Source organism: Carassius auratus, chromosome 32 (assembly GCF_003368295.1).
Source record: "Carassius auratus strain Wakin chromosome 32, ASM336829v1, whole genome shotgun sequence".
NCBI classification, from domain to species: Eukaryota; Metazoa; Chordata; class Actinopteri; order Cypriniformes; family Cyprinidae; genus Carassius; species Carassius auratus.
Genome location: NC_039274.1, coordinates 5,168,513 through 5,191,407, shown reverse-complemented (window position 1 = coordinate 5,191,407; position 22,895 = coordinate 5,168,513). Strand labels below are relative to the sequence as shown.

At 39.1% G+C, this 22,895-nt stretch overlaps 1 protein-coding gene across 10 annotated transcripts in view; it reads right to left on the bottom strand.

Annotated features, from left to right (window-relative positions):
• Positions 1–325: 325 nt before the first annotated feature.
• LOC113051410 (chromodomain-helicase-DNA-binding protein 9) overlaps positions 326–22,895 on the bottom strand; it is a 60,553-nt gene continuing 37,983 nt past the window's right edge. For 4 of the 10 annotated variants that reach the window (XM_026215134.1, XM_026215143.1, XM_026215135.1 and 1 more), the window contains 29 exons: positions 22,494–22,615; positions 21,288–21,531; positions 19,489–19,665; positions 19,265–19,408; positions 18,909–19,164; positions 18,604–18,814; positions 17,316–17,511; positions 16,739–16,912; positions 16,380–16,565; positions 15,653–15,763; positions 15,049–15,245; positions 14,085–14,284; positions 13,804–13,963; positions 12,197–12,286; positions 11,578–11,681; positions 11,377–11,494; positions 11,190–11,247; positions 9,647–9,695; positions 9,296–9,548; positions 8,408–8,613; positions 7,430–8,299; positions 6,315–6,478; positions 5,832–6,062; positions 4,787–4,964; positions 4,532–4,671; positions 4,223–4,420; positions 4,006–4,143; positions 3,823–3,927; positions 326–3,400 (listed from right to left, as the gene is read on the bottom strand). In XM_026215134.1, coding sequence (XP_026070919.1) covers positions 2,519–3,400; positions 3,823–3,927; positions 4,006–4,143; positions 4,223–4,420; positions 4,532–4,671; positions 4,787–4,964; positions 5,832–6,062; positions 6,315–6,478; positions 7,430–8,299; positions 8,408–8,613; positions 9,296–9,548; positions 9,647–9,695; positions 11,190–11,247; positions 11,377–11,494; positions 11,578–11,681; positions 12,197–12,286; positions 13,804–13,963; positions 14,085–14,284; positions 15,049–15,245; positions 15,653–15,763; positions 16,380–16,565; positions 16,739–16,912; positions 17,316–17,511; positions 18,604–18,814; positions 18,909–19,164; positions 19,265–19,408; positions 19,489–19,665; positions 21,288–21,531; positions 22,494–22,615 — 6,162 coding nt within the window. In that variant the 3' untranslated portion in view covers positions 326–2,518. The remainder of the gene's footprint in view (positions 3,401–3,822; positions 3,928–4,005; positions 4,144–4,222; positions 4,421–4,531; positions 4,672–4,786; positions 4,965–5,831; positions 6,063–6,314; positions 6,479–7,429; positions 8,300–8,407; positions 8,614–9,295; positions 9,549–9,646; positions 9,696–11,189; positions 11,248–11,376; positions 11,495–11,577; positions 11,682–12,196; positions 12,287–13,803; positions 13,964–14,084; positions 14,285–15,048; positions 15,246–15,652; positions 15,764–16,379; positions 16,566–16,738; positions 16,913–17,315; positions 17,512–18,603; positions 18,815–18,908; positions 19,165–19,264; positions 19,409–19,488; positions 19,666–21,287; positions 21,532–22,493; positions 22,616–22,895) is intronic. The other 6 variants (XM_026215138.1, XM_026215141.1, XM_026215142.1 and 3 more) reach the window with 6 other exon arrangements.

Genomic DNA, 22,895 nt, shown 5'->3' with positions numbered 1-22,895 from the left:
GATTTAAGACAGTTTTAGATTTTAATAACTGGCACTTCAGCTCAAAACAAATACGTTTGACAAATTTCACATGAGACAAGATTTTTCTGTAGAGTCAGAATATGTTTAATAAAAAATAATTAAACCTCAATTTCTTCTGTAGAACTCCATAGAAAGTAATTCAATAAGTTACAAACTTTTTTAAGACATGTATCCTGCACTGAAAGAAGCATTAATTGACTACACAGGCCACAACTTGCGAGTATTGCAACGGTCTAAAAAAAAAAAAAAAAGGGGGGGGGGGGGGGGGGTACTTTCAAAACATTGAAATTATGAAACAAAATGAGTCTGTCTGTCAATTTAATCATTCACATAATTGAAAGCAAACGTTTATTTGCAGTAGTGTATTTCTATTTTCATTTGCTGTTGCATGGTGGATGTCATTGTCTTTGTGCCACAACGGCAAATCTTGCCCTGATTCTGGTCAGTAGTCCAGCGGTTCATACTGCAACATGAAAGACAACCAAAATATTGATTCAATGTACATAGGATAAAAAAGGAAAGAAAATCAACATAAATGTCCAATTCTCAGTCAAACCTGCAATTCTCCTCAGAACTCCATTCAGTTGAACGAGATGCTAACGCGGTCAAAAAGAGGAACTATGTAAGGTTTTATGTGTGGTTTTGGGAAGAAGTGGAAAGCAGCAATACCTGTACACAGTTTCAAAACTGGAAAGAGGGAAATCTGATGCCACAGTGGAGAGGAGACGGCATTCAGAACATCTAATGAGGCAAAATTACACTCTGAGAGATAAGAGAGAGGGCCTACATGTGTGAAAACATGATTGAAATCAAGACCATTAATATAACGGAGTTCACTAGTGAGACAGGTAAATAGAGTTGCATTGTGCAGTGCATCCCGAAGAAATTTGCATCACAAATGGAAAACTTCAGTAGCCAAACCTGAATATGAACTAACGGGATGCAGCAGAGACTCGCATGAATCAAATGAGCCTAACAGTCTAGAACAAGCACATCAGCACATGTAACAGAAATTAAATCACATACACATCCTGATTCAAAACGCCAGTGAGGTTCATTAAGTTGGCCGAGGTGCTGGATTTCGACAGATCATGAGAGACAGACACTGAAGTATGGCATAAGGACACTTCTAGATCAGTCATGTACATCTAAATGCAGCGAGGCGACTACGTGGATCTGCAAAAGCACAGACCTGTTTTGTCAGACTAAAAGAACATGGGATTTTTGACCTTTATAACATTTAAACTACTATCAATTCTGGGGACCTCATGTGTGCTGATCAAGTAACTGAAATACTACTGCAAATACTTGAATTCCTCTCAATACTCTCACACTGATTACAAATGTGGTTGATTTACCAGCTAACATGGCAATACTGTAGCAGTCTGTGGAAAAGAGAGGATATACGCACTGCTGTTTGTCACAAGGGGGTTATACGTGAGACCATCAGGACCTTGGACACATAGAGTTTCATGCAAATTGAGGCAACAGTGTTCATATGCACAGAACATCTCACACACACACTCTGAACGCTAAAAGAAACACGAATATATGGATGTGAAACAAGTGGTCTGAAAAAGAACAGTGATGTTTGCTGGAAAAACATGCACGGACACTGATTTCAGGCATTGTAAGGAATGTGTTCCTAAAAGAATGTCTGGATCACTGTAGACGTCACTGTACACCAGATGGATCGCCTGCACCACGAAACTCAAATCTTTGGGTAAAATAGCTGTATGAAGAGAATTTAAAAGAAAGAAAGGAAGTAAGAAAGAAAGGAAGAAAGGAAGAACAGACCTCGGGCAGAATGCAGAGTGTCCGGGACAGTAAACAGATGCACAAATCTCAAGAGAAGTGAATGAAGAAGAACTTGTGTGATGGATGACTGAATGAATGAAAGAACGAACGAACGAACGCAGGGTCTCTACAGCTTCAGTGACATTCATAAGCTGCCTGTGTGTTATTGCTGTGGATCTGTAGGTATGCTCTGTGAAGTCTATGTGTTCAGGATCCTGCTCAAGTATTTACAAATGAAACCCAAGCAGTCCATGTGTTCTTTCTCCCAAAACAAAATATATTAATTATAAAGCTCTGCAGTGAGCGACAGCATCCTCATTTCTTTAATAAAATTAAACCCTGACATAGCTATAACAATAATGCCTTTTAGTTTTTGCTTCGTGTTTGTTGCAGATGTACATCATGGTGTAATACAATTAATTCCACAAAGGTTTTTTTCTTCTTTTTTTTTTCACATGCAAAACGTCTCTTTGAAACGACATTGTACCTAAACAAACACTGAAATCTCATTTCAGTTTCTCTAGGATCTCCTTTTTTTTTCATCTTCATTACACAACACATTTATTTATTATATTTACATGAAAAAAAAAAAAAAAACATGATGTAGTAAATGCAGGACAACTCCTATATGTGTTTATATGTATACATTTCTAAGAGATGTATATAAATATATAATATTTATTTATACATGTTTAAAGACTCAGTCTTCGTCGCTGGAATCGGAATCCTCTGATGACGAGGAGGAGCTGTCGGACTCGGAGGAGGATGACTCCGCCTTCGCCGAGCCCTCTGGACCACTGGTATCCTTCTTTTCGTCTGACTCCTCCCCATCATCGCTGTCTTTGTCCTCCGAGTGGCCGGGCAGCTGAGCCGTGGCTTCAGAGGAAGAAGTTTGCAGCGGTGGGGTTGGCTGAGTGTTTGCAGCTTGCGGCTGGTTGGCCACAGGCAGGTTAAGGCCTGGAGTAACAAGCATCCCTGGGTAGAGCATACTAGAGAGGAGAAGGGGGTTGAGAGCCAGTGGGTGGCCTGAATCAGAAGAACTTGTTTGATTTGAGTTGGCGGCCATCGAGGCGGTCGCTTTGGAGCTTTGACCCTCTGTCCTGTCCGCTTTGCCACTCAAAGGACTTAAAGTCTCAGCTGGTCCTTTGGGTGTCACGGACTCTCCAACACTCTTCCTTTTCCTGTCCTCATCACTCAAAGCGACACATGCCGCTTCCTGTTGTCCGAGGACACCACTCATTCCGAGGAGGTTCGGCAGCCCGGTCATTCCAGACAGCATCATCGGAAACATGGCGGCCATGTTGGTAGGGTCGTGAGGCAGTCCCATGAGGCCAGTGGTGAGTTGGAGGGACTGGAGGCTCTGGAGGTTGTGCTGAAGAGCTTGGAGACTAGGCAGGTCCAGCCCGGCGAGGAGGCCGTTTGTTAGGAGTGGGTTGAGCCCCAGGGCAGCGTTGGAACCGGGACTGGCCATAGCGGCTGCTCTAGCCAAAGCATTTTTGGGACGTCGACCTCGTCGACTCACTTCTTCAGGAACGATGGGGCCGGTCAGGATGCGGTCAAACATACTTTCAGGAAGGTAACCCTGGAAACACAAATGAATATTTTATTTAAATGGGGGGGGGGGGAAGTTTAATAGTTTCCGTAAGGTTTTTGTAAAATGATAATCATTTTTTAGGGCTGTCATTATTTTAATTACACAATTATCAAGGCCAAAAGAATTCACAATAATGCTACAGATATATATTTACTGCTTAAAACTCCCACACTGACAAGCTTACTTTTATGGGTGTGGGTAGAACGTCTCCTTCAACGAGATTTAGTGTTGTTCTTTCTGACAGGTGGTAGCCAGCATTACCCAGTGCTGGATTATTTACTATTTTATCAAATGTGTAGTACTAACACAATATTATTACATTCTTTATATACTATGGTTCTTGTCATACCAGTATATTGTGACACGTTTAATTTCTGTTTTTGCGCTGTTATTTGGAATGGAAAACTCACAGACTGTTTAACAACATCAGCCCACTCTGGTGGGACCCCATACTCTGGATTCTCCTGCAGGAACCGGCTTAAATCTTTCAGAGGGGGAGCAAACGCACCACCAATCTGGAACAAAGAAATATAAAACGAGTATTACAAACAAACAAAACCTCTCCCCTATATCTCACTCTCAGCAATACTGACCTTGCGAGCGTTTCGCCGGTTGATGATCTGCACTCGCTCTTCTCCAGTCAGGCTGTTGATGTCAATTTTGTTGGGGTTTCTGCAGCGATGTCTCTTCTGTTTTGGTCTGTCATCTTGAAACTGCAGCTTGTTTGCACTCTGCAAAAATGTTATGATTAGAAACTTATTATTATGAACAGCTATCTGAAAGGATAACTTTTATTTTTATGGTATTTACAGGAATAAAAGCTCCAACATCTGCCACAAAGCCTGGGTGTTCTTTAAGCCACTGGTCAAGATCTTTCCGTTTTGGCGCATCCTCTCCAGCTAGTCGCGTCCCATCTTTGAGGCTAATGACAGGAACGCGACTATCTGTATCAAGAGTGCTGAGCCCATGAGGTGTGCTCAGTCCAGGGGGAGCAGATGTACCGGCAACCTGCAAATGTAGGTCATGCGTTTGCCATATTGATACTGAAGTGTGCCACTTTCTAGATTTAAAAATAAAGTAAAAAAAAAACTAAATAAAAAGGTCATAAGTGAGTCAAACCTGCTCTGGCATCAAAGGAAGTCCATTTCTGTTCATGAACAGCAGGTCCATCCCCTCCACATTCTTCCGTCGTCCTCTCTTCTTCTTCATTACGGGCTGTCCATCTATAGCTCCATTCAGTCGCATTTGCTCTGGCAGTACTGCAGTAAGACAAAGAACATGCACTTTTAGTGTCATCCAGCACTGTATGTTGAGTACAGTGTGGTGTGGTTGGAGGGTACAGCAGGTATTTGGTTAAGTATGGTTGTACATTACCTTGTGGATAGCGGTTCTGAATTTTGGTGTAATCTGCTAGGCTGGTATCAGATGCGTTCTGTAATTCTTGGAGCCGGGCTAGGTACTGCTGCTGGGCAAGAGGTCCCTCCTCACCCTCCAGGGGGCGCTTCAGAGGCAAACCTTGTTTCTGGAAGGTCAGTTTAAGGCTGCCCTCCTGCTTCAGGCCAAAAGTCAGAGGTTAAGGACACAATGCTAACAGGGCAGGTTTTACAGATAAACACACTCACATTAGGTTCTTAAATGACAACAGGTTTTACAAAGAGAGGCAGCTTTATTTAATTGTCTCTAGTGGGTTGAGGTTACACAGGAACACATTGAAGTCAAAGGGCTTTAAAGATGATGCGTGTAATCTTTTTGGTGCACAAATACTTTTTCAATCAGTTTAATGTGCAAAAACATAAAATCAATAAATTAAGTAAACCATTCATAGGTTAATTCTCACAAGTTGGTTTTATCAAGACATTGCTGTACCTGTTTGAGCATCCTGACCAGTCTGATATATATATATATATATATATATATATATATATATATATATATATATATATATATATATATATATATATCTCAGACTATATAGTCAGCCAGAACTTTCTAGTCTCTTATGCTCAACAGCCCTGAATTTAATAAAAAATATAGTAAAACATCATTTTTTTTAAACTAAGTAATAATTAATATGATGAAAATAATAAAGAATAATAATATAATTACTATGATCATTTTTTAATACACACTTCCCCTTTAAAGCAAGGACAGAGGACCGAAGCTAAGACACCGGGTTTAGTTTAAATGGGTGAATGTTGCAACTTCAGTGTAGCAGCTTTGATTCTGATATAGAAAGCAAAAACTCGGAAAATCTAAACTAAAAATTAAACTAAAACTGAAAAATCAAATGATAGGAAGAAACAAACAAACAAATACTGGAGGAAAAGGGGGGGAGACTAAACAATAAAAACAAAACATGCCAAGCGCTGCAATGACACCGCAGATCGGCATATGTGGGGGAGAACGTAAAATAACATACGTCATTGATTTTGACTGAGAACTCCTTTTCTCTGTCTGCATCATGCTTCTTCACCTTTGAACCCTGAGGGGAGGCTGAAGGGTCTTCTGTGAGCGTGGATGTGTTGTCCAGGAGTTTGGTGGTGTAGAAAGAAGTCACGGCATTGCCTTCGTATGCACGACGAACCCCTGGCCATGTCCCCTTCAACACTGCCTGACATATACTGTCCAACCGGTTTATCATGACACGGTCCTGCAATGTGTGGACAGTACTGATGTGAGGACATTACAACTAAGTACTGTACTTTAAGCTGGAAAAGTTGGGGTAGAGAAAAACCATGTTCTAAAGCAGACTGTTATTTCTGGATGTTCAAAACTTTTTTATAAATGAAATGATACTGTTCTTACAGCGACAGAGCCACAGCTAGATACAACTAAGATACAACTTTGACAGAGCAAGACAGAAAAGAGGAATTGGCACAAGATGTTGGCCTGGACTGCTCACCTTTGGCCAGTAGGAGGCAGCAAGCATATAACCTCCCTGGAAAGGGTGGGGAGGGTTAGAGATTCCGTTGGTCACATGACTGTCCTGCAGGTCATCTTGTGTAGTGTTGAGTGAGGCAATGCTGTCTTCGTCGAAGCCTTTAACACTAGGCACTGTTGACACTGCTGGAATACAGACAGACTCATGATCAAGCAGACTTTAAATATTATCTATTTCACTTTTTGCAAAACTCAAACTTCGAACCAGAATTTTTCAGACAACCTACTACATTTGTGAAAATGTACTCAACTTGACCGTCCATATTCAGTGTGATAAATGAACCAGAAACAATATCAAGTCTCTTTCTTGACTCATTTGACTAGACTGCCGGACAGGACTCGCGCTTGATAACGTAGTGCTCTACCAATAGTGCTACAGGAACACATGTAATATAATGAGGACATATCGCATCACATATTTTTAAGAAATAGCAGGCTGTGTCCAGTAAATATGCAGTACACTGCAGTATGCACTACTTAGGCCGTTTCCCATTTTAACAGACAAAGATATACATAATGAATGAAGCATTTCATTCACTTAAAGGTGCCGTATGGAGGATTGACACCGAGTGGTTGAAGTAGGTATTGCGGTCCAAATTCAAAAATATTGGATAGGGTTTTTTTTTTTTTTTACCAAGCCCCTCCCTTGCGACACACACGCAGGTTGCCAGATTGACAACACCAACAAGAACGGGTGCACTTGACGGTGAATGAAATAAAATGCGCTGTACTGGCAACCCCATGCACTTATTTAAAAAAAAAAGGGATTGGTAAGTTTGGGATTGGTAAGATTTTAAGTATTTTTCAAAGAAGCGGTCACCAAGGTTGTGTTTATTTGATTCATACAGTAAAAACAGTATTACAATTGAAAATAACAATTTTCTAGAGTTATTTATTCCTGTGATGGTAAAGCAAAATTCAGCTGCTATTTCTTCAGTGTCACATGATCCTTAAGTAATCATTCTAATACGCTGATTCAGTGCTCAAGAGACATTTCTTATCTCTATTATCTAGTTATTTTCTACAGTTATTGTAGAAAGTCTACAACATACTATTTAAGTTAATCAGATAACTTACCGTTCTTTGGTACTTCCTCACTGTCACTGTCTTCTGAAGATGAGGAAGACGATGACGATGAAGACGAAGAGCCTGAAGAACAGGAGGAAGACGAGGAACTGGATCCAGACCGTGACGAAGACGAGGATGAGGAAGAAGATCTTGATGAAGAACTCGACGAAGAGCTGGACGAGGAGCCATCCGAGTCAGATCCCGACCCCCTCCTGGCCTCTCTGCGGCTCCGCTTACTCAGTTTCTTCTGTTTTCGAGTAACTGAGTTTGGCGTTAGCGGTTTAGTTCTGGCTGCTACCATCCGGCTCGCGTTCTCTCCCGCTTTGGGGATGTCATCTTTCTCATCCACTCCTGAAGGTGTTGGTGGTCTGATAGGTTGCGTCTCCATCTTGGGAAATTGTTCTCCACTCTCTTCCTCTCCCTCTGACAGTGGCTCCTCCTTTAGTTCAGTTTGGTTTTGAAGGGGTGAAATAGAAGCCTCTTTAGCCTGGATGTGCTGGAGGGGGGTTGGGATGTGACATTGCCCCAGTGAAGGTGTCTGATTCTGGGCTTGGGCTTGGACTTGTGCTGCACTTCCCTTGTTCTGGCTGTAGTTCTTCTGTGCCACCATAAAGCAGAGCTCCGGGTCACGGAGGATATGGTAGTCTGTTCGGCTGACTCCATGTTTGGCTGCCCCAAGAAGAAGATCGCGATCATGGGAACCTGTTTCCCACCACACTGGAAGATCCGGTCCTGGCTGGCACAGTGCAAGACGGTCATAAAGCTGCGGGTGACGCAACACCTGTTCTCTTATCTTCCGCAGCAACTCCACTCTGTATAAGGTACGGGAGGCACGCTCCTCTGTGATAGGTTGAATAGCAAGAGAGGAATCCACCATATCTGAGGAGAGAGTAGACAAAAACTGATGATGAACTAGTACAGCAGCCTTGCTTTGGCAGACTTGAATGAAAACTAATTTAAGTGTGCGTGCGTGTTTGTGGCACTGACCTCCCTCTATAGCAGGAAGGCGGCAGACTCTCCTGCACATGGTGATAAAGGCACACAGGTACTTGTGTAGACTCTCGTCAGTTTTCTTGTGCAGTCGAGCCATGGCTCTGAACTTGGCCCAGTCAAAACAGCCCAAATCTGGATCAAACACTACCCCAAATGTTGAAACCACGCGATAGAAATCCGCCTCCTCTCTACGCGTCCACCTATTGAAAAATGAACCTCAGGTTTATATTTGCCTCCTTTTCACCTTAAACGCAAGTCATGGATTCAAAATATTGAATCAAACAGCTTTTTCTAGGTCACATGATCTCATGTGGGTTTACATCATTTTACACAGATCTGTCAAGCATTATTCAGCAGAAAAACAAACTTGTGCGTTCTTAAGTCAAATTAAAGCTGGAATACACTATATGACTTCGAGATTTCAAAACACTAGGAATCCTACACTTGCAAACTTAATAGATGATACAGAGAAAAACTGGGCATTAAACTAAACCAAGGATGACACACTACCATGCATTCAAGCTTTTCCAAACACAACAGAAACATGCACCTCATGGCTAGGAGAAACATGACAATGAAAACAATGCATTCTAAAATCGGCTCAAGATATCAAATATGTCTCATATCCTCCGACTGGATGGAAACATAGTCTTAAGCCAAAAGAGAGAGAGAGAGAGAGAGAGAGAGAGAGAAAAAGAGAGAGAGAGAGAGAGACTATAACCATCATACGCTATGTGATTATCTGTGAAATCTGTCAACTCTAGCTGCCAAATATCTGCAGACTGGCTCAGACACACTTCACAATAGAGGAAAAAAAAAAAAAAAAAAAAAAAAATTAGTGTATTCCAGCCTTTACACCTGATACTAACAAAAATCTCTCACCGTTGTTGTCTTTCAATTTTAGCAGCAATTTTGGGACTGAGTGTGTCGCTGAGCGTTGGAGGCAGAGGGTAGAGGGTAGGGGTCATGGCCTGCTGTGTCTGGTGGATCTGAAGTATCTGTCTGCTCTTGGTGAAGCGCTGAGACGCGGTGATCAGACGCCGCAGTCGGGCCGTCAGCACAGAGGGTGAGGGCCAGTACATCCCTGAGCCAGCACCCAGAGTCCCACCGCCACCCTCTAATACAGAACCTCCTTCTGCACAAACAATGACTTAATATTAACTTATTAGGGGTTTATTTATAAAAGGGAATGAGAATCACTATTTAGTGTCACTATTTATAGTTTGTCAATACCTCCGCCTATATCAGTGATGACCAGCTCCCCTGGGGAGGATGCATCATCCTAGAGGTAAGAGCACATGTTAAATCATAGTTCAACACTATAACACACACACACACACACACAACACACAACACCCTAATTATTATTATTTTTTCAATTTTAACTAAATTCTAATTGAAGTAGCAGACAGATTTAGAAATAAAAACAGATTGTAACAGTATGTTTTAGTATGAATTATTGTGTATGTTACCATAAACACTACATAATACTTTCAGAAATTTTTTTTGTTATATATCTTATCAGTTGCGCTGTGTAAAATACAGCTGGATAAAACAAAATCAGACTGCAAATCAAAATGTGATTATTTTAAAGGGGTGTTCAACACTATTTTCCTTTCTATACTGTGTATTGTATATATATCTATCTATCTATCTATATCTATATATATATATATGTAATCTATATATGTCTGAACCGAACTGATTCTTTTGGAGATTGATTCTGAACGGATTCTGTGCTAGTGTTATGATCTCTGTCTACTGGAACCAATTGCTTTTAATTTAAAATGGGTTATTTAAAACAATTACATATCAAACAGATGGAATTAGAAATAAAGGCCTGCATCTAATAAAAGCCTGTTTCAAATAAAAGCCTGTTACCTTCTGCAGTTCAGGTAAATGAAGGCCCTGGCTTTTATTTGAGGAATTAAGGTGTGTATATATATATTATATATATATTATATATATATATATATATATATATATATATATATATATATATATATATATATATATATATATATATATATATATATATGGTGGGCCAATATTATTATAAAAAAAAATATCATATACATATATAAAAAAATAATATACCGTAAATCTATTCTCAAAGTTTGGTTGACAGCAGGGTCTATACTAGGCAAGCTATGATGACTTTCATCTTGATATTTTAGCACGGATTGTGCAATGTGGAATTTGTTTACAGCTTTCTCAAGCACTTTGTGGTAAATTTTGGAAACAGGAATGCACCACCTGGCTTGAGAAACCCGTTCTAAAAGACTTACTTTTAGTCATTCTTTTATTTGGGTAGCACACATATTCTGAATGCCTTTGGCAGAATTCAAATGAGCCATTGTAATCTAGATTAATATAGATTAATTCCAAGATTACAGTGAGATTAATCTAGATTAAAAAAAAAGATATCTATGCTCACTGCTATATATATATTCCATGTACTGTATATTATATGCAGATTTATTTATAAAAAGTTATAGTATTCTACAGCATTCTACAAATCAGGGAACAAATAGGCAGCTATTTATTTACAAAACATTATGTTGGATTAATAAATACCTGCTTTGTGACTGTGTTTACAGAACTGAAACTACATAACTCTTTTGTGCAGGGCCAGTTCGATTCCAATTCTAACTCATGAATTGAAAAGACAACCAATTCTAAAAAGTCACACTAATTGACATTCGTTGAGCTCCTGTATGCACTTTTGTGTGTAACAGTCTTATCAGGCCCAGTTCTCTCTCTTCCAATTGCATACCTCCATATCATCCTTCAGCAAGGCTGGAGCAGGCTTATACTCAGGGTCATCCACATCTCTGCACAAACAGATAACACACACACACACACACACACACAAACAAACACAGTTTACAGTCACTGCAGGCAGAAACTGATAAAAGACTTCTTCTATCTGTATGAATGGAGCACATGTTTGTGCCTCTTACCCATCCATAAAGTCATTTCCTCTCTGCTCAGCAGCGATGGCCTTCTCGTCTGGCCGCCCAACCTTGTCTAAGAAACACAGTGCTGGATCTGCACGAATAGTGTTGTACTTCTCGTAACCTACAAAACATAAAAACAGCCATTAGATAAACGTGTGTACCCTGACATAAAGCCTTGAGCGCAGCAGAGCTGATCAGACTCACCGTGCTTAAAGACTCCTAACAGCAGACATTTGTCCGAGAGCATGTCCCACCACAGAGCAGGCATCTCTGAATGATCCGGCTCAGGAACCCAGATCTCTATCTCACTGAGAGAAGCAAAACAAACATTCCTACCATTACTAGCAGTAATCTGCTGTACACTTTAGTCCACGGTTGTTAACATTTGGATTTTGGAACAGACCACAATTTAAGTCTGATATTTTAATTTGCTGACATTTTTTGGTGAACTATTCCTTCATATTGATATTGCATGAGTGCATTCCTGACGTTTCCTCAGCAGAACAGCAGATGGCGCTTCAATGTTCCTCTTATTGAACAAACTGGCTTAAACTGACTAACACTGGAGGAGTTCAATGATCTATGATACACAAGAGAATGTCCTGTGAAATCTTTATATTTTAAGATTTCGATCAGTTTTATGTAGCTTAAAATTAAATACAAATTACCAGCATATATATAAAAAAAAAAAAAACCAAGAACACTTACTGGTATTGATACTTCTACCACTACTGGTATTACAGATGCACACGCTCCGCTCAGATGTGTTGGTTTCCCAGACTAGTGAAAGTGATAAGGTGAGAAGGTTCATGACAATTCTTACCTGACATCTGCCCCATCCAGTACTTTTTGGCAATGTACCCCGATCACCTCTTGTTTCAGATAGTACAGCATTCGGACCCTCAGCAGAACCCTGCCAACACAGAGATAGACAATATGTATGAATATATTTTAAAGAAATTAACCGCTGATCAAAAGTGAGAATACATTTATTTGAAAACATTTAGATTTACATTTCAAATGAATGCTTTGAACCTTATATTCATCAAAATGTCCTTAAAATTGTAACTATTAATAACACTGACAATAATAATAAATATTCTTGGGCACCTAATTCGCTTTTTCAAATGATTTCTGAAGAATCATGAGACACTCAAGTAATTATGCTGAAAATCCAGCTTTGCCATAACAGACGTAAATTGCATTTTAAAATATATATATATAAAAAAAACATGTATTTTCAATTGTAATAAGTATTTTTTTTTTTTTTTTATGAAAGTTGCTTCAGAGAACATACATGACAGTAAATGTTGGCAATGTAACTGTTAAAAAAAATAAAAAATAAGGCTTAAAAAACTGTGTTTTATGAAATTCAAAAATCACCAGTAGTTTTCTATAAGGGGTGTAGGTTTAGGTGTAGGATTGGTGTAAAACGATAGAAAATACAGTTTTGTAGAAAATACATGTTAAACAGGAGCTTTCTAAACAATAGGGAACTTTCTCCAATGGCAGAGAGCCCTGAATGAAAGCACGATCACACAGCTTTATTTATAGCGTGACACGGTGTACAACACTGGCTGCTTTCTAATGCAAGAGTTGTTAAGCATTTGTAGACAGAGTGGGGACATTCAGACAGTTCTGATAGTGAGTTTGACAACTAAAGTGTCAAGAACTGAAGAGCGTGACCTGAAGGCACCCCATCATCCACTCCCTAAGAGAAAAGCCCCTGAACAAGTCTGTGAGAGTGGGCTTTACCAGAATCAGATCACAGGGCTAAAGCGGGAGATTCCCTTCTATCACTGCATCACACGCTTCCCCCAGAGTGAGAGATATCCATCTCACGAGGCGTTCACACATAGCCGAGCGGCTGTGTGGTTGAAAGTGGGTGTTGCTGCTGCTTTATGGCCTAACGTTATTGGTGAGTTGCACAACAGATGTAACATAAATGGGATGCACTGATGGTAAAATTAAGACCAGGAATAAGTGTTCTTGCTGCTAAACTATTTTTAGCACAGACAATAGTTTGAAAGTTAATTTCTTGAGCACCACATCAGCAGGAATAAATCACATTTTTCTAAAATATTAAGATGGAAAACTTTAATCACTTTAAATTGTAATAATCTTTTACAATATTACTATTTCTGATCAAATAAATGCAACACTAGTAGATATAAAAGAATAAAAAAACATTATTTTATTGACCGCAAATATTTGGTGCATCAGACATTAGTGTCTATCAGCGTTCCTCAGATCTTGTCCTGGAGGGCCAATGCACCGCAGAGTTGATCTCCAACCCTGATCAAACTCACCTACCTGTGATTTTCTAAAGATCCTGAAGACCTTAAATAGCTCAACTCTGCAGGAAAGTGGATCTCGTGGGCCAGATTTGAGGATCCCTGGTGTATATTGTGTTTGCAATGCCATACTCACTTGTTGCAGTGGTGTTTCAGGTGTTTCTTGTACCCATCATCAGACAACATATGTTCTGGGTTGTGTTTCCGGATCCACTCTGCCTTCTGGATATCAAATGAGCTAGACTGAGTTTTCATCTTCTTTCCTTTTCGGCCTCGTGGTACTGGAGTAGACAAACCTGCGCAAGTCAAATGAATAGCATGTAAATGATATCACACGCTTCATAAACAAACATTAATCCTGACTGGATCAAAATGCAAAAGGTAATTGTATTTCTAAAAACGCTCCAGTCCTCATACCCAAATGGTTCTGAAGTTCCTTGGTCCTGCCGTCCTCTGTGGGAGCGATCAGATCCCACATGAAGCTTTTGATTTTATCATCTCCACGGTAATGAACGAGGCAGTATGCCAGGAGTGCTCTGCATATACACTCCACATCATTCTCGCTCAGCTGTCGCTTAAAGCGCCCGTGAGCCAGGATATCCTTCCAGCGGCCCCACCTGTGACCGCCGAAACAAATTCAGTCGTCCGTCATTTCATCTAGTGTCAAGAACTCTGCCTGAGAAGAGTCTTACTTTCTATATTGGCATAGTTTGTATAGTGTATCATACGTATGCCGTATTTTCCGGACTATAAGTCGCACTTTTTTTTCATAGTTTGGCTGGTCTTGCGACTTATAGTCAGGTTCGACTTATTTATAAAAATTAATTTAACATGAACCAAAAGAAATGAACTAAGAGAAAACATTACCGTCTACATCAGAGAGAGGGCGCTCCATGCTGCTCAGTGCTCCTGTAGTCTACACTGATCAGCATTGAGCGCCCTCTGGCGGCTGTAGACGGTAATGTTTTCTCTTGGTTATTGGGTCTAAATAAATGCAACTTATAGTCCAGTGCGACTTATATATGTTTTTTTTCCTCATCATGACGTATTTTTGGACTGATGCGACTTATACTCAGGTGCGACTTATAGTCCGAAAAATACGGTAGTATGCAGCACAATGTTACTATTTCAAAGAAATGCTGTTCTTTTGAACTTTGCATTAACAATAGAATACCGAAAAGAAAAAAAAAAGTATCACGGTTTCCACTAAAAAGTATTAAGTAGCAGAACCGTTACACAGTAAGCATAAGAGACAGCTTTCAAGAACAAATACCTTAACCACTCCTCTCACTTTTAAACGTATATGTATGTGTATATATTGATAATGCACTGGCATACAGCAAAACTGGCATCGGTAGGTAGACCGCTAGCCATCACTCACCCATACACCAACAGATTTTTCTCCACGCGGAAGCACTCTGTGCGGCCATAGCTGTTGAGGCGTTCATGTGGCCGGCGGAGTTTGGGTTTGTCATCTCCGCTACTCTCCCCTTCAGAGAGCTCGGCCAGCTCGTCCTTAGTAGCACTGAACGGCCGGGTCTGTTTCCTGACACGAGGGGTGTCGATCACCAGACTGTTCTATAGCAAAACCGCAACAAAAGACAACGGTTAAAACAAAACCACTGACCCACCTTTACTGAGAGCAATGCTATGCATTTAAATGAGGCCAACCGCATTCACTAAAACTGATGTTTGCTTTCGATCACTGTGCAGCACTTCCAACTAAAATACAGAGGAGCCCACAGAAAACAGTGATTGAGTTATTTCAGAGTACATTACATTAAATACCAATCATGTTAACCAGCATCCCGTCATTTCTTACAGCAATGCCTCTCGTTTATGGGGGTTTTCCCATCAGCCACTGAATCAAAGGAGCTTTCAGTAACTTGATTCTTTATTTTCTCAAAGTAATCCTGGTACTGGAGAGTCAGCCAGGAAGATATGCGGGCTTCTCTTCTCTGCTCTACTGTTTTTGTGGAACTTACTCTGCCATTGACCGTCTCCATGTCGATCTCTGCTTTCTTGGCCCACTTGTCCCAGAAGTTGGGGTCATCCAGAGAGATGTCTGTTCTGTTCCCTGAAGCTACAAAACTGGCCTGTGAATACAGCAAAACCACAGAGAACAGCATGTTAATGCACAAGTACATACAGAATTAAGGCTGTAAAATAATGGAGGAAAAAATTAATTACATTCCAGTATTTTTTTTTCTCTCTGATAATTATTGTGATATTAAATAGGAATTTATGAATGACTTCAACAGATATATTTCTGTAAATATTACATAAGTGTAGAATTACTGGGATGTTTTATTATTATTATAATTTTTTTTTTTGCTTTTTTCATTCAATTTTAATTAGATATATTATTGCTATTATTATTATTATTATATTATATATTATTACTATTGTAATACTACTTTTGTTCTATAAAACATAAAATTGAGTATTTAATAAAAAGTAAAATAATAATAATTTAATAGAATGTCTGAGGAATTACAATACTAATAATTACATCTTAATTTTGTCTTTTTCAAGCTTTTATTTTGGCAGAAATCCCAGGGAGCCCATTAAGCTTCTCCTACATTGTTTGATTTTGCAGCCTTTAAAAGAATGCCATCTGAAAATTGCTTTTATAAGAGAAGATGTAAGAAAACATTATGATCAACACTTTTAAACAGAAGAATTTAAAGATGAAAAAAAAAAGAAGCTGACCTTGGCAAAGGTGGAGCCCCGTCCCTCAGATTCAATAGTGATGGTCTTGGTTCTGCGTTGCAGGATTTGGTCAATGTCCTCTTCACAAAATTTAGCCCCCTCATCTTCCTCATCCATGATGGCACCATAAGCTCCACGCCGAAGAAGGTCCTCAATCTCCTTCTTAGAGAGCTGCTGCTGCATCTGCTAGAGACGGAGAGTGAATGAAACCAGACAATACATATTAAACCAGTACAAATAAATAAATAAATAAATCAGTCTACAACACCAATTATGCAAATCTCTATGTAGAGAACAACAATGTAATGAGGACTGGAGGAAAAAAAATCCTGGTTCATGGGTGACATTTAATGTCTTACCCCTCCCCCTCCTAGACTGTTGTCTCGTCCGCTCATGCTTTGAAGCACCGCTTTATCCAATCCCAGCTTCAGACTGGCTCTATCGAACATCTCTCGCTCATATGAGTTACGCGTGATTAGTCGATATACTTTAACTGCTTTATCCTGACCAATCCTATGGCAGCGAGCCTGAGCCTGTGGATATAACAAGATGAAAAAGGAATATGAGCCATCAAGAACTTCTACAAATTTACTATCAAGTGTGTGGGTGTGTGTGTGTGTGTGTGTGCTGTTGTTTTTGTGACATATCAGGACACAACTCTGTATAATGACATGGGTATGACACAGGGATTACAAGGAGAGGGTGACTTATGAGGACATAACCCATGTCCCCATTTTTCAAAATGCTTATAAATCATACAGAATGAGTTTTTTTGAGAAAGTAAAAATGCACAAAGTTTCCTGTGAGGGTTAGGGTTAGGTGTAGGGCCATAGAAAATACAGTTTCTACATTATAAAAACCATTACACCTATGGGATGTCCCCACTTTTCACAAAAACAAAAATGTGTGTGTGTGTGTGTGTGCGTGTGTGTGTACCTGCAGGTCATTCTGAGGGTTCCAGTCAGAATCAAAGATGATACAGGTGTCGGCAGCTGTGAGGTTAATACCGAGCCCACCTGCTCGAGTACACAGCAGGAAGACGAATCGATCCGAGTCTGGTTTACTGAAACGGTCTATTGCTGCTTGACGGAGGTTCCCACGTACACGGCCATCAATCCGCTCATAGAGGTATCTGAAAAAGGTCAGTTTGACATAGAAATTACAGATCGATGTACTTTATCGAGCACTTCCACACAGTATTCCACACAGCAACCATGACCATTTAAAATAACCGTTTTATATTAGAATATATTTTAAAATGTCATTTATTTCTGTGATTTTGAGTAGCCATAACTCTAGTCCTCAGTGTCACATGATCTTTCAGAAATCATTCTAACATAAGATTTGTGGCTCAAGAAACATTTCCTATTATTTTCAATGTTTATTTCAATGTTATGCTGCTTAATATATTTATGCAAACCGTGATGCTCTTTTTTTTCAGGATTTTTTGATTAATAGAAGGTTCAAGTGAACAAGAACTTCTTTGAAACATAAATCATTACCATAAATGTTACTTTGGATCAATTTTACGCATTCTTGCTGAAGTACTTCTTTCTTTCATTCTTTCTTACAAAATAATAATAAAAAATGAAATAATAAAATAATAAAATCTTACCGACTCCAAATTGAACAGCAGTACATATACACTACAGTCAAAACAGTCAGATAATCCTATATATTACGAGTTTCATCAATACATGTTGACACAACAATACATTGTTTTATTGTCATCATTTAATGAACTAAATGTGTTGAAGGAATATTCCAGGTTCGGTACAAGTAAAGCTGAATCAGCATCTGTGGCACAATGTTGATTCCCCATGAGCAATGTTGCATTAGTATGTCCCTAGCTCACTCCTTAAACTCTTCTAAACTTCCTGCTTTCTCTGACCCACTTTGGCCAGATCTGTGCCTCTGGGACTGTGTGCATGATGTGAGATCCCTAGAGTGTCTGTGTCCTGCAGCACCCTAGCTGCATCAGCCAACATACACAGCACTTAGTTTGTTAACAGTGCACTGTACACACATCTGTACACACTGCTAGACTGTCACAGACGAGGCAAGAGGCAAGAGAAAAATGAACGAGGCAGGAATTAAGGAAAGAATCAAATCCTAGACACTGCATAAAATGGTAACCGTAACATAATATTGCTGATGCAAAAAGGGATCAACAGCAGAGAGCTCTGTATAAAGGACCAGAGAGATCTCTGTTTTCGATTCTCACCTTTTTTGGATGAGGTAGTCTTCCAGGATGTCCAGGCAGCGCACCATCTGAGAAAAGATGAGCACTTTGTGTCCACCGGCCTTCATCTTGGGGAGCAGCTTGTCAATGAGAACGAGTTTCCCTGCTGACTGAATCATAGCCTGCAGGTGGAAATCTACAGATGTGGGGCTATACACCTCCTTGAAGTCCTCCAAGATCTTCTCCTCGGCCCCTAGAAGCGAAGAGAGAAGGACAGACTTCTTAGGACCTTGCCTGATGTGGACTTGTTGTGGTTTTGACAGCAGTTGGGGTTTGTGAAGCTGTACCTTTGATGAGGTAGGGATGGTTGCAGCATTTCCGCAGTTCCATCATGGTGTTGAGCAAGTTCGGGACGTTGGCTTGGCCAGCTCCTTTAGCCAGGAACGAGAAGTTCTTCTCCAGGATGGCGCGGTAGTATTTCTTCTGGATGTTGGTGAGCTCCACTTCAATGATGGTCTCTTCCTTAGGGGCCAACTTCTTCTCCACGTCTTCCTTAAGACGCCGCAGCATCATTGGTTTTAGGATGGCCTGGAGTTTCTGGACCTGCATGTAGATGCATTTACAGATGGAGAAGAGTAAAACATACAGAACATCTATTTTAAAATTCAAACACAGTAATATATAATGTATACAAATACAGCACCTGCTCCTCAGTCTTAAGGTCTCCAAATTCCTGCATAAAGGTGCTTTCAGAAGGGAAGCGGGTCGGCTCCAGGAAGTGCAGCAGACTAAAGAGTTCCTCTACTGTGTTTTGTAGTGGAGTGCCCGTCAATAACACCTTGTGTTCCTAAGAGGTCAAAAGATATCAAGTTAAAAACATAGGGGAAAAAAGTTTTAGATATAAGCATAATGATGTCTTATTTATACCAGACTCATAAGTTTGAAGCCCTCCAAAAGCTTGCAGTTCTTATTTTTGAGCCGATGGGCTTCATCAATGATGACACAGCGCCAGTCTATTGCGTTAAGTTCTGGACAGCCTCCCAATATCATCTCAAATGTTGTAATGACTGCCTGAAACCGGTAAGCACCCCTTATCACACGACCCTGTATGAGAGAAAGAGAGATAGTAAGTGCCAGCAAACATTTTCCATGGTTTTGTGTGTGTGTGTGTGTGTGTGTGTGTGTGAGTGTGTTTGTGTGCTCCCTGAGGTTTTGCATGATACACCACTATTCTTTTTTTTTTTTTTTTTATCATGTATTTCAGTATTTATAACGATAAGGGTAATTTTGCAGGAAATTCTACAAACATTAATTTGATAATTATGTGTATATATATATATATATATATATATATATATATATATATATTAGTGGTGGGCCGTTATCGCCGTTAACGTGCTGCGTTAACGCGAGACTCTTATCGGGCGATAAAAAAAAAATATCGCCGTTAATCTATTCTCAAAGTTGGGTTGTGAGCTGGGTCTATACTAAGCAAGCTATGATGACTTTCACCTTGATATTTTATATAACCGACTGGTTGAGGCCTTAACATACAAATATGACTGCTTGTGCAATGTGGAATTAGTTAACAGCTTTTTCAAGCAGTTTGTGATGCATTTTGGAAACAGGAGATGTACATTTCCAATGCACCATCTAGCTTGATAAACCCCTTCTCAAAGACTTACTGTTTGTCAATTTTATTTGGGTAACACACATATTCTGAATGCCGTCGGCAGAATTCGAATGAATCTAGATTAATTTCAAGATCACAGTGAGATTAATCTAGATTAAAAAACATTAATCTATGCCCACCTCTAATATATATATATATATATATATATATATATATATATATATATATATATATATATATATATACATATTATATATATATATATATATATATATATATATATATATATATATATATATATATATATATATATATATATATATATATATATATACATATTATATATATATATATATATATATATATATATATATATATATACATATATATACATATTATATATATATATATATAAAAATAACTTTATAAAATAAAGATTTTTTTCCTTTCCTAACTTGATGGATGCAAACCACATGGTAAAACCAATTTTATAAAATGTGATGATGCAAACTAAAATATATTATTATGCATTACAAGTTAACTTCTCATTATTTTTATAATTTACATTATTTACAATATAAATGCTGACCAGATGAGCAGTTGCTATTGTGAAAACGCTGATATAAAAAACGCTGACCCCACAGTTAAATTCTATATTAATGTAACAGTTTGCAATGTTTCTCCATCTATTATTTCTTCAAGACATTATTACTCGCTCTTCACTGGTAGTTATGCAATAATATCCACTGTATATCACATGGTATATTACATTTCCTACCACCTGACACATTTTTACCATTATGAGGTATAAACTGAAATACCACCCAGCCAAAACAGCGATGTTCGATTATTTGCATATCAAGCATCACTATATGGACTTTCTCAGAGATACAATCTGACAACTTCACAATTACATTTAGTTTGAAAAGGAATAAAATAACCATAATTGAGTTATTGGCTTGCTTTTCCCCTCTCTATCTTTCTCCTTTACAAAACATAATACTAAAAGGTAGCCAATTCAAAAGCCTTGAATTACAGTTAAGAGGTCTAGATCAATGCAAGGCTGCGTGTGTGTGTGAGTGTGAGATCTCACCTGAGCATCTCTGAAATACATCTCATACTGCTGGAGCATCTGTCGGCTGACCACACTGCCATGGTACACGATGACGTTGAGTTTCGTCCAGGTTCTGAACTCTCTCTCCCAGTTAGCGATGGTAGAGAGAGGGGCGATGATGAGGAAAGGCCCCTTGATCCCTATGCGATACATCTCTTCCAGAAACGTGATGGACTGGATGGTTTTTCCTAGACCCATCTCATCCGCAAGAATACAGTTACGCCTGCAAATAGAGACAGAGGGGCATCAGAGTAGCCTTTTTTAATATTCACACACACAAGATACCAGGTTAAATTCCAAGAGTAGGTGTAAAATGTATTAAAAAATGAAATAAAAATAGCAAAAATCACCATATTAGACATCATTTCTGTTGAAATGTAGTGCTACCTGTGGCACAAACACAATCACACGTAATACAACAGTGAGCATCGTCTACAGAATAATTTTATATTATAGTAACACTAAATTATGTTCAAATTAGGTTTGTAAATTAATTTTGTACAAAAGAATCAGCCAAATGAGTTGCTGGAATTAAAATCCTTTAATTAATTAATTAATTATCTCATTGATGCTCTCAATGCTGAATGAAGTGTGAATGGTAGATTAGTTTTCCATCACACTCAATGCACACAGCTCTTCATTCAATGATCAATCTACACATATACATAGAAAGCTAGCAAAAGAACAAGGACACAAAGTCTATAAGAAAAGCCATGCATTCATTAGCCCACAATGAAAAGTACACTAGAGTTATGATGGTGAGGAATAAAAGAAGATATTTTGAAGATTGCTGGTAATCAAACAGTTGGTGGTTCCCATCGACGTCCGTAGTATTTCTTTTCCTTCAATATCTAATTTTATGTTCAACATAAGAAAGCAACTCATATAGGTTTGGAACAATATGAGGGTGAGTAAATGATGACAGAATTTTCATTTTTGGGTGAACTATCACTTTAACTGAACTAAATGATTTTTATTACTATAAAGAATCAAAACGACGGTGGTTGGCGGTGCAGTGGTGGTCAAGTGACGTAACCCCTGCTGCAGCTTAACACCGGTAACACTGACTATCGCAGCTAGCCTAAAGTACAGCATATGATGCTGTCCCACTCAGTAGTTTCATTGACATACATGGGGAAGGTTAAAGAGGAAGAATCCCTGTGTCAGGGCTGAGTATTCACTTACCTGTTATACCAGTTGAAGAGAAGCCAGTTGACCCCCTCCAGCTGGTAATCCCTGAGACAGTTTCCATTACAATACTCTCGGGATTGCTCCCGCTTCTTCCAGTGACTCGCCGGTGGACGTTCCTGAGAGTGGATTCAGTCAATAGTATTCAAGCACCAAAACTTGCATTATACACACTAACTACCTGCAGCACAGTTTAACCAGGCACTATTTGCTCTGAAACACCAAATCGGCATGTATATTTAAATACTTTGCAGTGCAAACATGTCTCCTTTATATAGAAATTATAGATACACCCTAAAAGAGAAGTTTGTGTTCAATTTCTAGAGAATATGGCAACAGTAATTCATCAAATGCTGGAGAAGTGAGTATCATGTATCCAGTAAAGCACACTTTAGGCAT